General features: G+C 41.8%; 1 protein-coding gene across 1 annotated transcript; it reads right to left on the bottom strand.

The window, feature by feature from the left end:
• Positions 1–8,738: 8,738 nt before the first annotated feature.
• On the bottom strand, positions 8,739–14,074 carry LOC105059631 (uncharacterized). Its single transcript, XM_010943005.4, is given in 4 exon segments — positions 8,739–9,342; positions 11,370–13,973; positions 13,976–14,006; positions 14,009–14,074. Coding segments are annotated over 4 exon segments (3,048 nt in total). The 5' UTR covers positions 14,060–14,074; the 3' UTR covers positions 8,739–8,980.
• Between the last annotated feature and the right edge of the window lie 10,868 nt (positions 14,075–24,942).

Below are 24,942 nucleotides of genomic sequence, written 5' to 3'. Positions count from 1 at the left end.
GAAGTTACTACCTTCCCTTATGTGATTTAAAAGTTATGGTGCCAAGGGTGATTTCCTCTGTTTGAAGGAATTCTCTGTTGGATGTTTGATTTGGGAGTTCTGTGTTGTTGGTTTTAAGTTATCTGTAAATGTAGCTAGAGAGAGCAAAAAAAGGTGGCTAATAAATCTAGACTTAAAACAGTGGTGCATCCAGACAGGCATACACTTCTGTTGTTCAAAACTTAATAAAGCTTTCACTACATATCATTATATCTCTTCATTTTGATGCCTCCAGTCTATATGTGTGAAGAAACATTATTTGACACAATAAGATCTTAGAATTCGAACGAAATCTAATGAAAGGATATGATGATTTGCAAATGCGGAATATGATTCTCAAACCGTGTTTTTACTGTTAGGCCTACCAATCACAACTTTGACAAGGGATGGCTTCTCAGTGAAAAGATTGGAACTCGGATCTAGAAAAGAGATCTCAGCTCACATGGTCTTTTTGTTAGAATAAAGCAAGTGCAAAGTTGTCATTTAATGTGCTACCCAGCTATATCATAATCACAGGATAAGATAAGATTGGGTCATCATGACCCTTCCCTACTTGTAACGCTGGTCGGTTCTAAGCCACCCTTCCAGTAACTCTCAGCTTTGGATTAAAAAATGTCTCTCGAGAAAAATAAGGTCGGAACTTGGAAGCTTTTTTGTTTTCTTCTCCTTTTCAATCTTCTAGGTTTAAAGAATGGTGCCAAAACGAGTGAATCAGAAATCCACTGCTTTGCCAAATTGCAAGTGCCTCGGCCACAAGAAGTGGAGGCACCGTCTTTGCCATTACTGATGGAGCATTTTGGAACCCCCATTTATAAAGTAAGCTTATGTAAAACATATAGGGACTCACTACAAAAGAGGAGTTGCATTGGACTTTTTTTTTTTCCCTTTTCCCAAAGAGTTTCTATCAACAAAACATATTGGATCGAAAATTTTGCTTTGTAGTTACTGCAACAAAAGCTATTTTGCTTTGCTCGGCGGCATCGATTAGGTGAATAATTAAACTAACCCTTATACTTTGAAGCAATTTGTATGCTTGAGGTGCCTAGATTTTTGACAAGAGCCTGGTTCTTTTGTGCAGGCACCTGTGAAACCCTCTTGCTAGTTCAAATGGAATGTTTAAGACCTTATGTCATAGATATTTACATAGTCATTATATGATACAATAGCAATGTGGCAAATTCAATAACAATCCAGTGATAGCACCTTCCAATTCACATAAAGAAATATGAAAAACAAGTGATTTCGAATCTCCTGTGAGAGAGAGAGAGGCAAAGGAGTAGCATCTGAGTCATTTTTTATGTTAGGAGTACCTTAAGGAACTGAGATATGGATTAAGATTTTTGACAGCTTTTCCCATGCTCTGCACCTTTCCGTGTTGATCCCATCAACACGCTATTGTTATTACTAAAATTATTGCACGCTTCCTGATGAGATGGTTGGCGTGTCACTCCTGCACAGGCCAACTGCGCCCATGGGACACTGGCTTGGCCGGAATTTTTAGTGCTCAGTCTGCTGCTGTTGCCGTCCATACGGAGCCCAGGACACCCTACATGCGTAGCATCTAACCATCCTACTATTAATCTCAGAGTCTATATTAAAAATAAATTTATTTAGAATTAGAAATATATGTTGAATTATATATTTAGTAAAAAAACTAATTAGATGAGAGATTGCAGCCATCTATATCCATGTTATCTCCAATGTGTATTACACGTGACAAAGTTCATTGTAATACGATAGGGATAGCAAGATGATCAAATAATTTGATTTTTTTATACTTTTTTTTGCGTAAACTGTCCTACAATGAATGCTTGATATACATTAGTGATTTCATTCTAAAAAAAAATTTTGGTAGCATGATACAGTGGTATTAAAATTTAGGTCATGAGTTTAAATTTTATCTATGTCAAGTTTATCCGTTTATTTTGTTAAATTTTTGAATCATTTTTATTTCAAATTATTTTAAATTAATTTAAATTTTTTTAAATAATTTTAATATGAATATATTTAATAAAATTAGAAAATAATTTTTTTAAAAAAATTTTTGGAGTAGCCATCATATGGATTCGGAGGACACCGTTCGAATATTGTGCCATAAAAAAAATAATTTAATTTATTTTATTATTTATCTTGTGATGGACATGGCAGATGACTGATAAGATATAATTTATTCATGTCCAACTCAAATTTTTAACCATCAGATGTAATTTATTTATGTTCAACTCAAATCATGAACCATCAAGGATAAGGGTGACATTTTGACCCCTAACTAACCACCAACACATGTATGGCGCTAAAAATACTACGTTTGGCAGTTTATGCCAATTCCAGGGAGCTTCTTGGGGAAGCGTAGCAGCATCTCTTTTATGTGCGAGCCTTTAATAAAGATGAGGCAGCCAAAAAGAGTGGAAAATAAGCATTTGATTGATCATTGATCCACGATTGCAAGATTTCAGAACACCATAAATCACATCTTAAACAGACTGTGTTATCTCATTTATTAATGTATTTGGAGAATCCAACTCCTTTAACCTCTAAATTTCTCACAACAAAAAAGAAAAGGTTCCCATCAAAAGCTACTCACATCAAAAGTTTTCCGTCATTAACCCTCATTAGTTCCTCCTAGGGAAATAGCTCATATTACGGTGATATCATAGATGCCTCAAATTTACAGCTCTATGAGATATGACTATACTGTAAAGAACTGAGACATATACATGTTGTGAAAAGCTACCTTCATATGAGCTGAGCTGAGCTGATCCTGATTTAAGCTCTCTTATACTGATACGAAGTATCCTAAGCATCTATACTGATATGAGCTGAGGCCAAAAGCAATAAATATCCCCACGTGGAGAGTACATGAAGGTTAAAATCTCTTCTGATTGATAACCTAGATAATTAATAGGTGAGACCCTTATCTGCCATGAGATGACACCACTTATTCAATAAAGTCAAAAGTTCAAGCACAATCTTCGAGGTTATTCAAAATGGGTATTCAAATTTTTCACTCAGTATGCTACCAGCAACGATTTTCTCACTTCATGGAGTGATTGAGGGTGGAATTATCTCACTCAATTTGGCATGTCCAATAGCCCGACAATCTTAGGATCGTGCGATCTCACAGCTAACCCACCCAGCTATCCGACATTTTTCTGTATAAACAACTAAAGCCCCGAGGACCCAAGTAAGTCAAATCAAATCCCTCTCAGAGAATCCATTGCTGCTCTTTTGTTCTCTGTTTTTCTGACTTGAGCGTCGGAGGGTCCTCGCCGGAGCCATAACCATCGATTTGGGACTTATTTTGCAGGTCATTCCAACGCTAGCATTCCTGCACGAAGACCAGATGTCCGTCATCCAACCTTGACCGATTTAAGCAGCAACAGATAGAGGAAGGGCCACTTTTCGCAATATGTGATCAATGAAAACTATGACCAAATGATCGAGGTGATCTACTGCCTCTTGAACCAGCATCGGTGTTGAAGAAAGCCATGCTCCAACGACGCACGCACCAGCGATCGAAGATCCTCTGCCAACCCAACTGGCATTGGTCGTTGCAGATCATTTTGACCTACTCTTCCAGTAGGTCCAGACTTTGATGGCTACTGTTCAGACAGTCCAAACTGCTCCCGCACTCCTTTCAGCGGCACAACCGGTACCTCTCTTGACAGTGCCGCTGGCATCTCCTGCGGTAGCACCCTCACCGAATCTGACTTCCTGGCCATCCTCACATCTTGAGCCGGTTGTAAGTGCTCTTCCTCCGAGCTCGCATCGCTCCGAGCTTCTTCCTCCGAGCATCCGAGCTTTCTCCGAGCATTCGAGCTCTCGACCTCTAATCAAATTTCGAGGTGAGCTTTCTTGTTCTGCTCTTCTTGTAGATTCATCCCCTTATACTCACAGGCCATCTACAAGCTCAAATCCGTGCTCCCTGGCCTCCATCCGAGCTCCGGCTCCCTCCGTCCAAGCTCCTGGCCTCCATCCGAGCTCCGGCTCCCTCCGTCCAAGCTCCTGGCCTCCATCCGAGCTCCAACTCCCTCCGTCCGAGCTCCTGACCTTCACTCAAATTTCTCGACCGCTCCTCTTGTGGGCCCTGTCGAGCTCCGAGGGTCTTGTCGTCCTAAACATTCAAGATCGTAAAGGGTTCCTTCAAGATAAAACTGGCCGGATCTGAGGCTTAGGAGGGTGGCAGATCCAAAGTTATTTATGTGCGACGCCCTCCGCTCACATGTCTTGGCACGAAAATCATCCACAGTCGAGGTCTGACCTATGACTATACTGTGGCCACCCATGAGGGGCCCCAAGGTACGCTATGTTCATTTATTATGGCTCAGGTGAACAATCTACAGAAGAAAGTAGTGGAGCACATGTCGGACGTGGACCCACAATATTCTAAGTCAAAAATGAAACATATGAATGCATGGAGATGGTAGAACATGGCCATCCAAGGTTGAATCAGTATTGAATGGGTTCGATGCTCAAGTCAAGGCCAATCCAATCGATCCGAGCTAAAAAATCCTTCAAATCCGAGGTAAAATCCTTCAAATCTGAGATAAAATCCTTCAAATCCGAGGTAAATCCTTCAAATTCGAGGTAAATCCTTCAAATTCAAGGTAAAAGCATGCATATCTAAGATAAAAATCAGGCTAATCCGAAGCTCAAAATAAGCTCAAATTGAGGCAAACAACAGGAGTCAGGCAAAACCCAAAAAGCTCCCAAACAGTGCTTATAATTCTCATGGTAAAAAACTTTTGAACCTTATCTATTATTTTGTATCGTTCTTTTTGAACAATAGGTCTTCAAGCATTTAAATTGAAGTGAAGATCAAACCAAAACCACAAAGATGAGGTGAGACCTATGAGATGATCTTCAAAAAACTAGCCTCAAAAGGTCAACATCACCAGAAGGAAAATCTAAGCAAGCTAAGGAGAAGCAACTAGCTTAAATAGGTAACAACAGTCTATTTACATCCAAAAGTATGATCTGACTAAAAAATTAAAAGATCCAGTTATAGCTAGTTGGGCAAATTTTCTCATCTTTTGTGCGTAGATCCACAACTCAAGACCTCGATGACTCCGAGGTAGGACTAACTTACAAGACCCCTGTAGAGTCTGAGTCATTCAAGAAATGGAAGGAGATCCTTAGGAAACCTCTGAAGGGCTAACTTACCAGACCCTCATGAAGACCTCGACGACTCCAAGGCATGGCTAACTTACAAGATCCTTGCATAGCCTGAGTCATTCGAGAAGCGGAGGGAGACCTTTGGAAAACCTCCGGAGGGATAACTAATCAGATCCTCAGAAGGCCACCGAGAGTGCAAGATGCCACAGGCACAAGCTCGCCACTGGCACACACTGCCTCTCACATGAAGATGAGAAGTGCTAGATGCTATAGGCACACAACGTCACTCGTGAGGGCTAACTTATCTGACCTTCGAGAAAACCTCGACGACTCTGAGGTAGGGCTAACTTACAAGACCCCTGCAGAGTCTGAGTCGTTCGAAAAGCGAAAGGAGACCCTTAGAGAATCTCCAAAGGGATAACTAATCAAACCCTTAGATGGACATCGAGAGTGCAAGATGCCACAGGCACAAGCTCGCCGCTGGCACATACTGCCTCTCGCATGAAGACGAGAAGTGCTAGATGCCGTAGACACAAGATCGCTGCAAGCACATAATGCCACTCATGAGGGCTAACTTATTAGACCCTCGAGAAGACCTCGACGACTCCGAAGTGGGGCAACTTATAAGACCCCTGCAGAGCCTGAGTCATTCAAGAAGTAGAGGAAGACCCTTAGGAAACCTCCAGAGGGATAACTAATCAGATCCTCAGAAGGCCGCTGAGAGTACAAGATGCCACAGACACAAGCTCACCGCTGGCATATATAACCTTTCGCATGAAGACGAGAAGTGCTAGATGCCATAGGCATAAGATCACCGCAGGCACACAATGCCACTCGTGAGGGATAACTAGTCAGACCCTTATAAGACCATCGAGAGTGCAAGATACAGTAGGCACAAGCTCGTCACTGGCACATATTGCCTCTCACGCGATGATGAAAAATGCTAGATGCCGTAGGCTCAAGATCATCGCAAGCACACAACGCCACTCATGAGAGATAACTAATTAGACCCTCAGAAGACTACCGAGGGCGTAAGATGTCATAGGCACAAGCTCACAATTGGCACACACTACCTCTCACGCAAAAATGAGAAGAGCTAGATATCGCAAGCATAAGATCGCCGCAGGCATACAACACTCATGAAAGAACTAATCGGACGCTAGAGGAAGAATAAAAAAGACGGACAGCATATGGACCAAGGCATCATGTCAATAGTACTTCTTTCATCTGATTCTCAAACTCAGGAGTAGGGGATATGTTACAGTGGTATCATGGATGTCTCGAATTTACAGCTCTAGGAGCTATGACTATGCTGTGAAGAGCTGAGCTATATGCATATTGTGAGGAGCTACCTTCATATGAGCTGAGCTGATCCTGATATGATCTCTCCTATACTGATATGAGGTATCCTAAGCATCTATATTGATATGAGCTGAGATCAAAAGCAATAAATATCTCCACGTGGAGAGCACATGAAGGCTAAAATCTCTCTTGATTGATAATCTATACAATTAATAGGTGGGATCCTCATCTGTCATGAGGTGACACCACTCATTCAGCAAAGCCAAAAGATCAAGCCCGATCTTCGAGGTTATTCAAAACAGATATTCAAATCTCTCACTCAGTATGCTACCAGCAACGATCTCCTCATTTCACGAGAGTGATCGAGGGCTGAATTATCTTGCTTAATTTGGCATGTCCAACGGCCTGACAATCTCAAGATCGTGCGATCTCACAGCTAACAACCCAGCTGTCCAACATTTTTCTATATAAACAACCAGAGCCCTGAGAACCCAGGTAAGTCAAATCAAATTCCTCTCAGAGAATCTATTGCTGCTCTTTGATTCTCTGCTTTTCTGACTTGAGCATCGGAGAATCCTCGCTGGAGCCATAACCTCCGGTTTGGGACTTATTTTGTAAGTCACTCTAGCACCAGCATCTCTGCATGAAGATCAGGTGTCCATCATCCGATCTTGACCGATTTAAATAGCAACAGCTCACAAGCACAAGCTAGTTATTTACTCACTTAAACATAGAGAAATTCTTTATCTATCATCTTTGTTGGAGAAAAAATACACCACTTCATCAAAATGGGCCACGTAGCGTAATTAATAAGGAGAAAGACATTTAGTGTAGCTCAGCTTTTTTCTTCAATTTTTTTTGACTAAAATATCATTTTTTTTACTTTATTTTACTCCTATAATATCCTGTTGCATCTTATGATATCATATTGTATCCTATAAACTATTATCCAGATATCATAAAAACTAACAGAATATCATAATAATATTATGATATTATATTGCATCTTATAACATCATATTACATCCTATAAATAATTATCAAAATATCATAAAAAATAATAGGACGTCATAATAATATTATAATATTCTATTGCATCCTATGACATTTTGTTACAATCTATATACAATTATCGAAATATCATAAAAACTAAAATGATATCATAATAATATTATGACATCTTGTTGCATCCTATAAATAATAATCGAAATATCATAAAAACTAATAGGATATTACAATAATATTATGACATCCTATTGCATCCTATAAATAATTATCAGAATATCATAAAAATTAACAAGATATCATAATAATATTATAATATCATGTTGCATCCTATGACATTTTTGTTGCATCCTATAAATAATTATGGAATATCATAAAAACTAACAGAATATTATAATAATAGTATGACATCTTGTAATATCCTATGATATTCTATAAAAAAATAATAAGATGTCTTAATATTATTTAAAAATATTATATCATTCAATAGAAAAGACTATTTTGATCAAAAAAATTTAAAAAAAAATTAAGCTGCATTAAATACATATCTCGTTATTAATTGTATTAAATGGTACAATTTAATGAAATGGTGTTTTTTTTTTTTCTACCGAATGCGGTGGACAAAGAATTACTCCTTAGACAAGACTTAAGTAGATAGCTAATCACATTTTAAAATGACAACATGCTTGTTTATTTTGACGTGATTCTTCTTCTATTCCTTGAACTAAGCCCTGCTATGGCAGTTGTTCATCCTTCCAAAAGATAAAGAGTACCATGAAAATATACGTTGACCTAAAACATGCTGGCTAGATACCATCACAGAAGTAGAGGTGTTGAAGTTATATATTCCACGAGTGGCAACAAAAATTAACATTTGAGGCCATATATTTAGAAAAATAACCTCAACCAAAATTTAGCTGCAGCATGCAAAGCTCTAGGAAAGGAAAGTGAAGGAAGCCAAGCTTGCAGCATACACAGAGCTGTTAATTTCTTTTAAGCTATTTTTGCTTTAACTTCAGTTCAGCGGCCACTGCATTTACAGCTGATCTTACTAAGCTTGTGGGTTTAATGAAGCTCTTAGGGTCAAGAGCTGCATTACATTTATTCTATCAGCTAGTGTGTAATTTTTTTCTACAACACAATCTGATAGCACATAGCACATTCATTCAGCAGTATATCAAAAATTTTATTTTCCACACATCCCATATTCATTCCACGTTCAGCAGCTAATTTAAAATCAATTTCTACGGTCTCATTCGTTAACCCTACCACCATCATTAGCAAAACTGCATGTCCTCCAATCACAGATAGTATACAATCATTAAATATCACAACATCATTCCACAATACAATTTTCACAACAATCAGCTGACAGACTCAGCCGAGTCAAGTGGGCAGACTCCTTAGAAGACCACACTGGCATACAGGACGCAATCTGAAAACGGAACTATATACAACCCACAAAATGCCTCATAGCTTATTAGCAGTAATTAGACAACTAGATTTTCAGACAATTTTTTCAGACAGCAAGAAGACCGGTCGCTGCCGAGGCTGTTGGATTGGAGAGCATGTGGACCACCTCCCTCATGGTCGGGCGTGCCGCACTTTTCTCCTCCACACACAGCATCGCCACCTTGAACAGATTGATGATTAAATCCAGAGGGCATGGTGAGAGCCTGCGATCAACCACAGAAAGGATTGCTGCAGCATCAGACTTGTCTGTGACCTCTGATGTTGTCTTCCGAACCCAGTGCACGATGTCAACACCTTCCCCGAATGCAGCAAGGCAGACGGGTCGACGCCCAGTGATCAGCTCCAAAAGCACAACACCAAAGCTATAGACATCACTTTTCTCATCCACTCGAAGAGTGTATGCATACTCTGTCACAGGCCAACTCCAGGATGTTAACATTAATTTCATTTAAATTTTTACAAGTGCAGTTAAGCATCTCCAGAATTTATGCATAGAAAATTCTATATCAATGCCACACATCAACATCTGTTCTTTACTGGGGCAGCCATTCTGTCCTCGCATATATGTCATCATGCTAAAATTGATCGCATGTATCAAAACAACAATGCAGAAGATAGACCCAGATCAAATGTTGGAATTTCTATACATGCAAAGAATTGTTGTTAGTCTTTTACAGTAAATAAATATTTTGCAGAGATGTGGCATAGAAGATGCAAGGACAGCACCCAGCAGATGATAATTCAGCTGGTTAGCACCCCACTCCTAAAAGCTTGGAGTGCTCAAGGGAGGTCAAAGGTTAAATTCCCTGAGTGGCACATTATCACCATATTGCTCATAAAAAGAAAGATGTTAGGGCATTAGAGTTGAAGATCCCTAGGCTTAGCATCCAATGCTTCCGTAGTCAGTGCCCTAATCCTTTCCAACCCAAATCCAAGGAGATCCCTATGATCCGGGCATGTAGTGGTTTGTATTTTAGAGCCTCAGAACAACAAGGATAACTTGAAAGAAAATTTCATTAAAAAAACTGCCTCTCCTCCATATACCATTAATGTAGTTACCTCAATATGGATTGTACAGGTTGTTTGTTTCAAGTGCAGATTGATAGGATGCCGCTTGACTTGGGCTCAACTCAACCCTACCAGCCCAACCCGCTCACTAGATAGGGTAAGGTTGAGGTTCTGTTCTAGGAATTTGGACTCGGCATGGACTCAAAAGTCCCAACATGATGTCAAGTAGGGTTAAGTTAGGTTTGACCTTCAACCTAACCCAAACCTGACCCAATCTAAGCCAATCTGACCCAATATACAAATAAATAAATAAACAAATAAATAAAAATCCTTATATATATATATATATATATATATATATATATATATATATATATATATATATATATATATGTAATTACTTTTTAGTTTTTTAAAAATTATATATGAGTGCGACATTGAAATTTATGAACAAGAGGATCTCACTTCAACAAATGTTAAACCACCAAAACATTGCAAATCTATCCCCTATCTTAAGATTTCTATATATATGTAATTACTTTTTAGTTTTTTAAAAATTATATATGAGTGCGACATTGAAATTTATGAACAAGAGGATCTCACTTCAACAAATGTTAATCCACCAAAACATTGCAAATCTATCCCCTATCTTAAGATTTCTATGCAACCAATTTGATCCAATTAATATGGCACAACCTAACTCAACTCAACTAACCCAACCCAACCCAAATTTAGTTTAAGATGTAGTTGAGGTGGACTGGGTCAGAGAAATCCCAACGGGAGATTGGGTTGGGTTGGACTGGGGTTGAAATATTTAGAGATCAACGTGGGCCAAGGTTTGCCCTAAATGCAACCCTAAAAGCTGAGAATTGCTTTGAAAAACATAGAACTCTCGGACAAAAAAGTGACACCTGATGCAAAAGAAATACACTGGCGCTACACGAAGATTTCACGTAAAGTGTTATTTTCGCCTGTCAAAATTGGCCACCCCTACAACTTTGGTTCCAGCAATCACCGTGTCCGTAATAAAGGATGCCCAGGTAGAGGGAAGCTGCGGGCACGGGTTAGGTGGGCTTAGAACTCCTCCCAAGACGTCCATAACGGACGTCAGGCTCGGCCAACGGGAGCACACACGACCACTAAAAGCGGTCCCCGCCCCGGGACATTCTCCACACAAAACCCGGCGCCCACGAACCGGTTATTGATACGACGATGCAACCATTGGCTCGAGCTCAGTGGCGATAAAGCAATTGCACCAATCCCATCATAGATATCTACAGCCGAGCACCCGCTCGCTAGAAATGCTCCCTTGCATACCCCACACCCAAAAGGCCCATTTGTCTTCAAGTCAGTAGTCTTCTGACTTGCGACTAAAGACAAAGTTAGACCCTAACGAACAAGAAGCAAGAAACAGGGCGAAGGCGTACCCGGTGCGATGTAGCCGTAGGACCCGGCAATAGAGGACATGTACTCAGACGCGCCAGGGTCCTGGAGAAACTTGGCGAGGCCGAAGTCGGCGACGTGCGCTTCGAAGTTGGAGTCGAGCAATATATTATTTGATTTCACGTCCCGGTGGATGATGAGCGGCGAGCAGTCGTGGTGGAGGTAGCACAGCCCTCTTGCCGCCTCCACCGCAATCCGGGAACGCGCCTCCCACCCCAGATGCGCCCCTTTGTTTCCATGCAGCATCTCCCCCAAGCTCCCATTCGGCATGTACACGTACAGCAGTAAATTGGTCTCCCTGTTCGACACGAACCCCAGCAGCCGGACGATATTCCGGTGCCGGATTCGGCCTAAAGTTGTTATCTCCGCCGTGAATCCCCGGTCGTGCTCTCCGCCGCCGCGCCCAACCAGCCGCTTGATCGCCACATCGGCGCCGCTCGGCATGTTCCCACGGTAAACGATCCCGGCGCTGCCTTTGCCGATGACGTTGTCTTCTTTCAAGCACTCCGTGACGTCGTCGACCGTGAAATTGAGCCGCTGGAACGCGGTCATCTTCCAAGCGCCGGACCGGTCTTTTCCTCTCCACGCCTTCCATCCCTTGCGCGCCGCTAGGCCCACCAGAATCATAACCCCCACCGGCAGCACCACACACGCGAAGAACCGCTTCCCGCGGGCCCGCACGGCCCGGGGCCCACCACGAGCCTGCCCGCATGGCACCGGCACGTGCAGGGGGGCACCGCAGAGATCGGGGTTGCCAATGAACGAGGTCTCGTTGAACGCCAAGAACTGCCCCTCGACCGGAATCTCGCCCGAGAGGTTGTTGTAGGAGAGATCGAGGGTGGTCAAGCTCTGCATCCTTTGGATCTGCAACGGGATCGCGCCGGAGAGATGGTTTCTGGATAAGTTTAGTGTGTTGAGGTTCTGAAGCTCCGTGATCGCCGCCGGGATCTCGCCGGTCAGACCGTTGCGGCTGAGATCGACGGCCTCGAGTGTCCCAGTGCACCGGGCGAGATCAGGAGGGATTTCTCCGACCAAGTTGTTGCCGCTCAGGTTAAGCTTGGTGAGCTGCTTCAGATCGCCGATCTGGGGCGGGATCTCGCCGGAGAGCCGGTTTGACTCCAGAGATAAGGTCTGGAGCCCGCGAAGCTTCCCGATCGCCGGCGGGATCGGGCCAGAGATCCAGTTATTGGAGAGGATCAGCATGCCGAGCTTGTTCCCGGCCATCCTCGCCGGCAGCTCGCCAGAAAGGTAGTTGTCGCTAAGCTCGAGCATGTCGGCGGAGGGTAGATTGAAGAGTCCGGCCGGGATCGTCCCGTTCAAGAAGTTCTTGGCGAGCCGGACGTGGGCCAGCGACTTGCAATCGCCGAGTTTCTTTGGAATCGGTCCGAAGAACGCATTCTCCATCAAAACGAGCAGCTCGAGCCGCCCCCCAGCGCAGAGGTCGGGAGGGATCATCGCGGTAAGGCGATTCGTGGCTACGTCCAGCTTCACGAGCCGGCCATTCCGACCGAGCCCTTCTGGAAGTTCGAAGGTGAAGTTGTTCTCCCAGACCTGGAGCACCTCAAGATTCGGGAGATCGGCAATGAAGGGCGGGATGCGGCCGCGGAGGTGGTTGCGGAAGATATTGAGGAGCTTGAGCTGCTTCAACCCTGCGAAGCTCTCCGGCAACTCTCCGGTGAGCTCGTTGATCGAGAGATCAAGAGATTGGAGCCGGTCGAGCCCGCCGAGCTCGGGCGGAATCGTGCCGGTGAGGTGATTCCACTGCAAGAAGAGCGTGTCAAGGAGCTTCAACCGGCCGAGGCTCGGCGGAATCGGGCCGGAGAGGTTGCAGCTCGCCATGTCAAGCCGGACCAGCGAGGCCAGCATCCCGAACTCCGGCGGGATGCCGCCCTCGTACGTGCTGTAGTAGCCGATGTACATCTCCCGTAGATTCGTAAGCCGGCTCAAGCTCACCGGGACCAGGCCGGAGAGGGCGTCCCCATTAAGGCCCAGGTATTCGAGGCTCTCGATACCACCGTATGACTCCGGGATCTCTCCGGAGAAGAAGTTCCCGCCGAGGTGGAGGTGGCGGAGGCGGGGGAGCTTGGCGAGGCAACGTGGGAGCGGGCCGGAGAAGTTGTTGTTATAGGCGTCGAGGACCTCCAGCGCAGGGAAGCCACCGTCGACGTCCGGGAACAAGCCGGTGAAGTTGTTGTTGGAGATGTTGAGAAGGCGGAGGGCGGGGAGGCCGGCGATCTCCGCCGGGAGGTGGCCGGTGATGGAGTCGCAGACGATGGTGAGGTTGACAAGCCGGTCGAGGCGTCCGATCTCCGGCGGCAGAGCGCGGCGGAATCGGACGTAAGAGATGTGGAGGGCGACGACGCGGTCATCCGCGTCGCACGTGATGCCGGGAAAGGAGCAATGGGTCGAGGCGGAGGGGTCCCAGTCGTGGAGGCCATCGCCGGCGGGACCTATCAGCCCATCTTTGAGCTTCAGTAGAGCATCGAAGTCGCCATCACTGGAAGCGAAGAAGAGAGGGAAAGAAGAGAAGAGGATAAAGACGAAAAGAGCCGGGTAAGGCTTCATCTCAATCCCTTGCTTTAATTTTTTGTTCTCGTGGTACTATCTTCTGGCGGGATGGGGAGGAGGGGCAGATAAAAGGCAATGGGATGGGGTGGTGTTTGAGAATAAGCATCACGCGAGTGTTGGGTTGGTGGCCAGAGAATCAGAGGGAAAGAGAGACAGTAGGGAACGAGAGGGAGTGGGTGTGAGTACACTGAGGAAGAGACTGCATGACTGCATCTCATGATGCGTCATGTGACCGTGGAGAACTATCACGGGGTGTTACGGATCTAACGGCCGTTAGATCACAAGGGAGGAGAGGGGGAATCAAGACATCAAGTGAAGTGTCAGTGAAGGGTTCTATCCCGTTACAACCGTGGATCCCCCTGATATCCTAAACTGTTATAATGGCCATTAATTACTCATTATTATTTTATTCGAAGTTTTTTATCCCAAAATAGTAAGTAGTTAGGGTCATAATGGTATTATGATGGAAAATGGTATTATGATCTGAAAAAATTAATGTTTAATAATAGAATCAATGGTAACATTTGCAAAGCTTAACAGGTGAACTTGTCATTTGATCTAGACTCGAGAAAAATTTTGAATTGGAAGATTATTTTATTAAATATAGTATAAAAATTTTTTAAAAATGATCGATACTTATTGTTGGGACTTCAACTTAAAACTGGAGTGACATAAATCATATCATGGGTCCAGCATAGAGAAAAATAGTACAAATCAAAGATCTCAAGTGACAACAGATACCAGCTCATCAGAAATCGATCCAGATATCAGACTATGCTACCCTAAAATTTATGATCTCTTATGCATTCAACCATACTCAGATTCAAATTGAGGCCACATGCCCAGTGCCATGCTGACCTCAAGCCACTAACAATCTCAATGGTGAGATTAGGTCATTGAAATCTCCCAATGGCTTTGGGAACGTGAACAACTGATGCCTACGACTAATAATCTTAATTTATAGATTAGTGAGGAATTTCACACCCTAACAACCTGCCTGATTAAGGTCTAACAACCTACAATACTAGAGCTTAACGATCTACCAGATTTAGATATAACATGCTATAGCTCCAACTCTATATAAAGAGATAACCAGAGAATCTTAAGATAGACAAGCAAATACACCCTTAGAGAGTAGTATTCACGCTCTCTCCCAATTTTCTCTCTTCTTTCTTCTCTGTAGTCAATCTTTGGCCAAATTAAGTATCGGAGGACCCTCCATTGGAGCATCTCCTATGCGTGCGGACTTCTATTGCATATTTCTTTGAGACGAAGCGTCTCTTCAACCAAGTCCAGGATTCATATCGATGGGTGATCGATGTCGATCCGGAGATTTATAGCAACAGATTGGTGCTAGAGAAAGATTCTTTGTCACACTTTCTAGAGGAAAAAGGAAGAAGATGGTGAGGAGCTCACTACAAGACACCTCCACTACCTTCCGCCACCAATAGTCCCAATGGAGCCAATAGAACTCAGAACCGTCAGTGGTGGACCCGACTCCACTTGCCATGGCTGTAGACCCTTGACAATTCAACACCATGATCTAGTAGATTCAAGCACTTACTACTGCATCCAGCAATTCCAGCAAATAGCAGGGAGCCAAAACTAGCAGAAGCTGGTTGCTCCATCACAGCGCACCTACCGATCCCTCCTCAGGAGCTTGGAGAGGCCCCCACGATGCTCTCACCATTCAGAGTTGGCCATCCACCCAATCTCTCTTACCTCAACAAAGCTTTAAGAGAGTGGATCGACGGCATAGGACCTTCGAGTCCTCGAGAGGAGATTTAGTTTTGGGATACTCTCAGTACTTCAGGAGATCTTGGCATGAGGATGATCTCAAGCAGAGGATCCGAGAGATCGAGTCGAGGCTCAAATAGTATCGAGAAGGGAATCGGAAGCCTAACGATCCCCTTAGCTTCAGCATGTGCCCACCTTTCTCCTGAAGAATACTGGAAGAACTGGGCCCACCTTGGTTCAAGATACCACCGGCGGAACCTTTTAATGGATCCTCGGATTCGTTGGACCATCTTGAGGGCTACCAAGCCCTCATGATGCTTCAAAGGGCTCAAACACCCTCCTTTATCTTGCTCTCCCAACCATGCTCGAGAAGTCAACACAAGCGTGGTACTCCGATCTCTAATTAAGGACTATCCATTCATTCGAACAGCTTGGCAGATAGTTCATCATGTAGTTTGAAAACAATCATCCTCGATCGATGAACTTCAATGGCCTCTGCTCCATCCAGTAAAAAGAGGGAGTTGTTTTGCAACTACATAACCTGTTTCAACATGGCCATATTGGAAGTCTGCAACCTCAATGAGGAGGTTGCAATGTTGGCTCTGAAGAGGACACTATGAAGTAACCATTGACTCTTCTTTCTTGATAAGAGCTTTTCGAAGGATTATGTTGACCTCCTCACCCCTGCTCGAAAGTATGCATAGGTCGAGAAAGTGACAATCATCCGTCGGCAAGCCAAAAAAAATAAGGAGGTGGAAAGTGCCCCCAATAGGAGCTCCGAGGACCTTGGGGTGAGCCTCAATCCTCTTAGCAATAGAAAAATCTGAGATCAAGGAGTCCACCTCATCGGTTCGACACCTACACTCTTTTATCTACATCTTGGTCCCAGATCCTCATAAATATCGAGAGGGAGAAATATCTTCATCGACCAGAGCCAATGAAAGCCCCATTGACAAAGTAGAACAGGAACAAATATTGTTGGTTCCACCACGATATCGGCCACAACACCAAAAGTGTTGCCAGCTGAAGGATGAGATTGAAGTCTTGATTTGAAGGGGATACCTCGAGAAGTACATCCATGAATGAGAAGATCGAATGATTGAGCAACCATCTCGGTGCCAACTCGAGGAGGACAACAGCAACTATCTGATAGCTGGCATCATCAAAATGATCTCGAGGTTCATCGGAGATTGGGGGCAAAAGGTTGAGTTGAGAGCCCATCACCGAAGAGGTGGCGAATGGATGATGTAATTTTTTTTTTCTGATAAGGATATCTGAGGAGTTCAAACTCTCTATGATAATACTTTCATCATTTTCATGATGATAACAAACTATAATATAAAAAAAATTCTCATTAAAATAATGGAAGCTCAAGAGGTATCTTATTTTGTGATATTTTTCAAATAATGAAATTGCCGACCGATCGATTGAAAATGATAAATACTCTCATTCTAATTGAGAGAGAAATAACCCTACATATCAGTGCAGGACAAGAGCCTCGACAGACTATCATGCAACTGATCTTCCTGGTGGTCTAGGTTCCATCTGTCTATAATGCCATAATCGATCGATCTGAGCTCAATGCACTCCGAACGATAGTATTTACATACCATCTTTTGTTGAGGTTCTCAATAAAAAATGAGATTGGTGAGGTCTGAGGAGACCAGGTACTAGCCTGCCAATGCTTCATGGCTTTAGTGAAGGAAAAGAAGCCTATAGAGACTCTGTAAATCAAGAACTTCGATCATCAAGAAGATCTCAAGGAGGCCCGAGGAGAACCTGCTTAGCAGCTGGAGTCCATGTCGCTCCAAGAGGATAAACCAACTAAGATAATCCAAATCTTGACAATGCTAACAATCGATCTACGGGACCACTTGCTATAATTTTTGTAGGCGAACACTGATATCTTCATCTAGTTGGTGTCCGACATATCAGGTATTTATCCTGAAATCTTTGTTCATAGGTTAACTGTTGACTCAGGATATTGTTCAATTCGACAAAAAAAGAAGAACTTCGCACCAAATTGACAGCGAACGATGAACAAGGAGATCGAAGACTCTTGGCAGCGAGCTTCATTCAAGATGTCCATTATCTTGATTGGCTAGTGGATGTAGTGATGGTGAAAAAGATATGACAAATGGAGGATATACATCGACTACATCGATCTCAATAAAGCTTGTCTAAAGGATAGCTTTCATTATCATGGATCAACTAACTGGTGGGTACCATCTTGGAATATAAGTTTCTAAGCTTCATAAATGCCTTCTTCAGATATAACCAGATCCGAATGATGTCTGAGGATGAGAAAAATATGGCATTCATCACCGACAAAGATCTGTATTGTTATAAAGTAATACCATTTGGATTAAAAAAATGCATGTATAACGTATCAGTTTCTTATCAATAACGTGTTCAAATATCAGATCGACCGTAATATGAAAATATATATGGATGATATACTAGTAAGAGTACCAAAGCAAATTAGTACATGGCTAACTTGAAGCAGGTTTTTGGAGAATTAAGGTGGCACCAGATGAAGCTCAATCCCATGAAATCCACTTTTAGAGTCACCTCAAAAAAATTTATGAGGTTCATAGTGATGCAGCATGCGATCGAGGTAAATTCGAAAAAGATACAAGTGATCCTTGAAATGAAGCACCCAACCTTCAAGAAGGATGTTCAGCACCTAATGGGGAGAATACCACCCTCAATTAGTTCATATCGAAGTCAATTGAAAGATGCTTTCTTTTCTTCAAAGTTTTACACCAAACATAGGGCTTTGAGTGGATGGAGTACCTATATGGTAGCTTTGGAAGCAAAGCATCTAGAGAAAGAATAGTGGAAGGTAGAAAATAAACAGAGAAGCATCGGTACTTATATAAGCTGCACCAATAGTCTTGATCAACCTAATGGTTTAATGCATCCATCTGAGATGTTGATATGTGTCAACTTCTGATCAGCACAATAATCCATAGCAATTATGGAAAACGTGCATCCTACCGCATGTTAATATCGGGTATGGCATGCCAACAATCGAGCAATTTTCGGATTCGAATGTTTTAAATAAATTCGGTGCACCACCTCAATTCTCGTCCTTCCGTAATTATAGCACATCATTCAAAGTATCATCTTGGGAGTCGGAGCTCAGAATATTCTACATAATAGTAGTAGTACAAGTCCCAACATCAACTCAAAGTCGGCTTTGGATTTGCTTGACAACTGAAAATGGGCTCCCTCGAAAAACTATTCCCATCGTCTGAAGTCAGCGAGCACTTCAGACTCAGGAGTGAGGAACAAGTGTTTTGGGTATGAGTATTTCAGATGAGCCATTTTTCGTCAATTTGGGCATTTTGGTTTAAAATTGAGGTGCCCCAGACTGTATTATAGGTCCAATCCAAGGAGGGGTGGTGCAAGCCAACGATCTTGGGTGATAGCCGATCCCATCATCAATTGAATGCCGATCTAGTAGATACCGACTTCAGCTCATCAAAAACTGACCCAAACATCGAACAATACCATCCTAAAGGCTATAACCTCTTATGCATTTAATTGATCTCGGATCCAAACCGAGGCCACACCTCGGTGCCATGCGGATCTTAAGCCATTAGCCATCTCAATGGTAGGGTTAGGTCATTGAAATCTCTGAATGGCTTCCGAAATGTAGACAACAGGCGCCCATGACCGACAACCTTAATTTATAGGTTACTGGATGGATTTTCTATCCTAACGGCCTATATGATTAAAGTCTAATAATCTACAATACCAAGGTCCAACGGCCTATCGGATTTTGGCATAACAATTTACAACTTTATCTCTATATAAAGAGATAACTGAGGGATCTTAAGGTTGGTAAGTATATGCATCCATATAGAGCAGTATCCACACTCTCTCCTCATTTTTTCTTTTATTTCTTATCTGTTCTTAAACTCGAGATAACTTAAGATTAGAGAGTCATCGTTGGAGCACTTCTGGCACATACAGACTTCTATTGTAAATTTTCTCGAAAGGAAGTGTCTATCCAACTAAATCTAAAATTTACATTGATGGATGATCGACGTCGATCCACAGACTTATAGCAATACTTATATTATAATATTATAATATTTTTTAAATAAAAAATACATAAAAAATAATTAAAATAATAAATAATCTGTTGCAATAATTTTTTTAATTATTATACGTCATATTAGGGAGAGACAGCGGTTTAATGGTCATTACAGTAAATCACGTCCAGGAGAGAGTAACGGCGAACGGTGACAGATCTCACTTAACTTTTCCTCCGCCAGGGTCCGCCGGTCAGGTTACTCGAGTGTCAGAAGGGTGGGCGTACGGTCGATAGCTCTGACAGGTCGGGGGGCTGGTTGACGGCGTGAGCTGGCTAGTGGTTAGAGATGATAGGCGGCGTCACATGCGGCCCGCTGCCCGGCTCGCCCGGGCAGGGAGGTGCTTGGCTGACCGCCACGTCTCCCTCTCTTTTTTGCTGCATTAGCCGGGAGAATTTCGAACGGCGAGGTGGATTTCGCCTTTCCATTGGGAGGGACGTGGGCTCGAAAGGAAGGGCCCCACTGGTCCAGAAGGAGACGGGTTCTCTCTTTTTTTCCATCCTTTCGTCCCCGTCTTTTCCCTGGCAAAAGCAACCTTTCCTTCACCATCGACGGATGGAGAAAAAAAGGCTTCCTTTTCACGTTACATGGCGTCTTGTGCTTCACGAACAACCACCATGATCTGCATATAAAATTAAGACAAGATGGAAAAGTTAAGAAGGATGTGGAGGGTTAGAATTACGCCTAAACTATTAACCTTAGCTCTCTCCGTTATGTTATTAACAATAATGCAGGAAAAAATCATGGTGATTATAAAGGATATTTTAGCTTTGTAACGGTTCATTATAGCACAAAAGCAGTATGTTATTTTTAAAACTCAAATTTTAATACCAATCTTCCTCCAAAATAGATTATATAATTTAAAAATCATATTTTTTTATGAGTTGAATACTCAATTTAAAAATAATTCTGCTATTTTTCAGCTACCATCTATGATAATTTTACTTTAAAAAAAGTTTGTTTTTTAATATATTGAAAATTAAAATCATATATAGTAGAAGAAATAATGGTTATTAGAATCATTATTATGGAGTTATTCTGTTATTAGAACCTTGATGATGGGATGACTTAAATGAGGGCAATGGAATGTCAGCCTACCAGGAGAGGGGTTAGTAGGGGGATAATTTGGGGGCAGAAGCCTTGAATCCTAGTGGATGTGGGGAAAAATATAAACCTAACATGTGGCACCAGCAAGAAGAATTTATTCTTCTTTGAGAACGGGAATCCATCTTTTAGAAACGGATGGATGCCGTTCTACCAATGTGGGAATCTGGCCTGCAATATATGATGGGGGAATAAATGAAAAAAAATATAGAAGGCTTTAGTGGAAGGTACAAAGGCTTCTGGAAGTCGAGCTTTTTGCTTTTATTTAAACCTAACTTTGCCCACAAAGGACAAAATTATTTGAGGTTTAATTGTTTAAGAAAGGGGAAAGAATGGTTGATGGCTAGGTTCTAGAGGAACCCCTGATCCTGTTGCATGTCAGCAGGCCCACACGATGGGCCACATTGGAGCAGTAGCGTCAACGGGCATGGCAGGGCCGTCGTCCATCCAAGCCCGTCCCATGGGCTAGAACCATTGCACCTGGAAACAGAAAATGGGCCTTCAACGGGTCAGAATAAAGACAAAACTTTTACACAATTTTCTGAAAAAAATTTAAGATCTTTGTCTAGTATAACACAGGGCTTTCTAAGTACATATCATACGCATTACATTATAAACTGATATTAGATGGTGATTTTACAAGCCAAATCAGTGGAAAAGGTCTAGTTTAATTTTGTCGCATTTTATGATTGACACAAGCTCAACCTAGCTCATTAATGATACAAGTTTGAGACATTCAGAACAATATCTTTATAGCATCTAGCAGAAGCCTTAGGTTGTAAGCTTGTCAATTAATTTGAGCAGCTCAACCTCTGTTCAAATTGAGCTATAATTAGACTTGGTTCCGATGCAACTGACCCAAACTTTACCCTAGTTCATATGCTCAGTATTAATCTCAATCTATGCCAAAAATAGACCTGGTTTGATCAAATTTTGCAACATAATGCATATAATAGATTTAATATAATATTCGTATATATAGTACATTTATATAATATGCAAGGAAGTACATAATTAATCATGATAAAATGATAGAAACGAATTGCCAGGTGTGGAATTGAGTTTGAAGATTGACTCAAGCATAATGCCAACTCAAATTGATTTTGCCTCAGTTTAAGTCATTGAAGTAATCGAAATGGGCTCATGGTTAGCCTTCTTCAAACCTGAGCTTGACTTAGGGCAGCTAAATTACAAGCCAACATGCTTGATCTCAAACTTTGGTATCGAAATAATTCAAGCTAAGGTCGATCAGACACCATTTTGATCCCTCAATCGCACCTCTATTCCCAAGACGTTAATATACATACATACATTCATAGATAGACAAATAAATAATATATATAGCTTAAAATAATCTTAGCAATTTGATATCTATACCATAGTCGAAATGCATTTTCTTAGATTAATTTTAGCTATTATTTAATTAGTAAATATAAATATAAAAACTATATAACTAATATCTAGTTTGGAGTGTGTATATAAATTAATTATTTTTTATTCAGTGATTGCGATCAATTGAGCTGAAAATAAGCTAAATTGAGCACCAATTGGGTTTGTTTTATAATCAAACGGCCTTTTGATGGCTTGAACTATCAAATATGATAAATTTCTAATTTGGTGAAAATCATACCACAGTTTAATTTTTTTTGAAATGATCTAATGAATATTTTTTTTATTTCTTTTTTATTCATTCCTATAGTCTATTTATACAATATAAATCATATCCAAAAAATAAAAAAAAATTCAATCAATACAATTGAATTCCATTTTACATACATTCATAGATAGACAAATAAATAATATATATAGCTTAAAATAATCTTAGCAATTTGATATCTATACCATAGTCGAAATGCATTTTTTTAGATTAATTTTAGCTATTATTTAATTAGTAAATATAAATATAAAAACTATATAACTAATATCTAGTTTGGAGTGTTTATATAATTTAATTATTTTTTATTGAATGATTGCGATCAATTGAGCTGAAAATAAGCTAAACTGAGCACCAATTGGATTCGTTTTATAATCAAACGGCCTTTATAATTAAACTCAAGCAGCCTTTTGATGGCTTGCATCGCCAAATATGATAAATTTTTAATTTGATAAAAATCATACTATAATTAAAATTTTTGAAATGACCCAATGAATATTTTTTTTATTTCTTTTTTATTCATACCTGTAGTCTATTTATACAATATAAATCATATCCAGAAAATAAAAAAAATTCAACCAATACAATTGAATTTCATTTTTTCCTCATATATTTTGTCATAGTATTAGAGCCATCCATCCTTTTTTTTCTTTAATCCTACTAGCCATTGGATTCATTTCTCATCCATTTCTCTTTCATCCTGACTGTGGATCATTCCTCATCTTCCTTATTCACGATTTTCCAAGTCGCGATCCTCTTTTTTATGATCAGTGACCCCACGAGCCCTGTGCATGCTGCTTCTCAATGACTCCCGCACCAGCTACTTTTCAACTGACCCCACGCCGGCTTCCTAAGTCCGGCATCCAGACGTGATTCATCTATGCGGCTTTCTTATCGCGCACTTGTATCACCTATTTGTGAGGGTTCTTGCAACCCTCATTTTTTTTCGCATTCAATAATCCATTATGTTCCAACAGTGATAACCTATATATGATTTTTTTTTTTTTTGGTAGGTAGCGTAGGAGGTCATGCCTAGAACTGAAATCTAAGAAAACAAATCGAGAGACGTCTGCGATGACCAGCGGGGTGTAAATAATCTCGTGTTTATGCATATTCCTTCCAGCCAAATATGTGTGAAGTAAGTGGAATTGCTGCAAATTTCCTCACGTTGCCCGCCTATGTTGTTTAACCGGGGGTCATAAGAAGCAGAAGCATCATAAAGATCAGTAAAGAATCCAATGTATCACAGTTGTGTAAGCTCACTGTGACTAGAACCTGCTAATCTTGAGATGATGGATAGCGATTGTTAAACCTTCACCATGCAGCTCTCAGTGCAGCTGCTAGTACAAGAATGGTAGAGTAAGTTAGAGAGATTTAGCTTAAAGAACTCTCCTACAATGATCTCCAGCATAAGCATAATTACCTTTCACTAAACCATTGAAGTTTATATCCCCGTATCAGGAGGTGTAATGGGGAATCACTGGAATGGCTCCTGGAGACCAACATGTCCCAATACCTCACGTGTGGGAAGTGTTCTATGTCTTTCGTGGCTCTGAAGTATTCCGCATACGATATCAATCCATCCAAAAAACCTTCAGTTAAGTAATCTTTAGTTCCTGGAATTCCATAAAAAATAGCTAAAAACACTGGCTAATGTTCTTAACTTGGTCCTGCTTGACAAGAGTAAAAATGGGGCAATAATAATATAGCTTGAGAATTTAGTTTTGTCGGACAGGAAGCTATGGCCTGGCAGGTTGGCATCTTGGACCAACTTGATCCACCGGGCACCAGCCCAGTTCAACTACAACATTTTGTACAGCCCAAAAGGCCTCTGATAGAAAATTTTGGGCGTTTCGAGCCTAAAATTATGCAATATTCTCATTTGGGGGCTCGGGCCGATCCGAGACCCATCGATCTGAGCCGGCTTCGGGCTCGATCCGAAATCATTCAGATCGGGTTCGGATTCAAAAATAGATCCGTTTTACTTTCGGACTGAGCTCCGACAGATCTTTGGCCCGATCCGGACCCAACTCGGGCCCGAATCCGAAACTCGGAAAGGACGAAGCTTAGGGAGTGGCACCGGCGGGCGATCACTGCGAGGATCTTGTCCGGGCTCCGACGGCACAGGAACTACAACCTCCGGGCGCGGGCGGACATCAACATTTTTTGACATTCGCATTCTGTCGACCTCTCCATTCACCTCCATTTCTTGAAAAGAACACAGGCTCTGTTCCTTGCCTCTAGGGGAAACCCAGCCCAGCCTTCACCACTAAACTCGATCATGGGTACTGCAGACGGCACATACCGACGTTGCGAGGAAACTGTTTGATGAATTGCCTGAGAAGAACGTGGTCTCATTTTCAAATATGATTCATGAGTATGCAATCAATG

This window comes from Elaeis guineensis, chromosome 16 (assembly GCF_000442705.2).
Source record: "Elaeis guineensis isolate ETL-2024a chromosome 16, EG11, whole genome shotgun sequence".
NCBI classification, from domain to species: domain Eukaryota; kingdom Viridiplantae; phylum Streptophyta; class Magnoliopsida; order Arecales; family Arecaceae; genus Elaeis; species Elaeis guineensis.
Note: the sequence above shows the minus strand (reverse complement) of the source record. Positions and strands in the feature narration are given on the sequence as shown.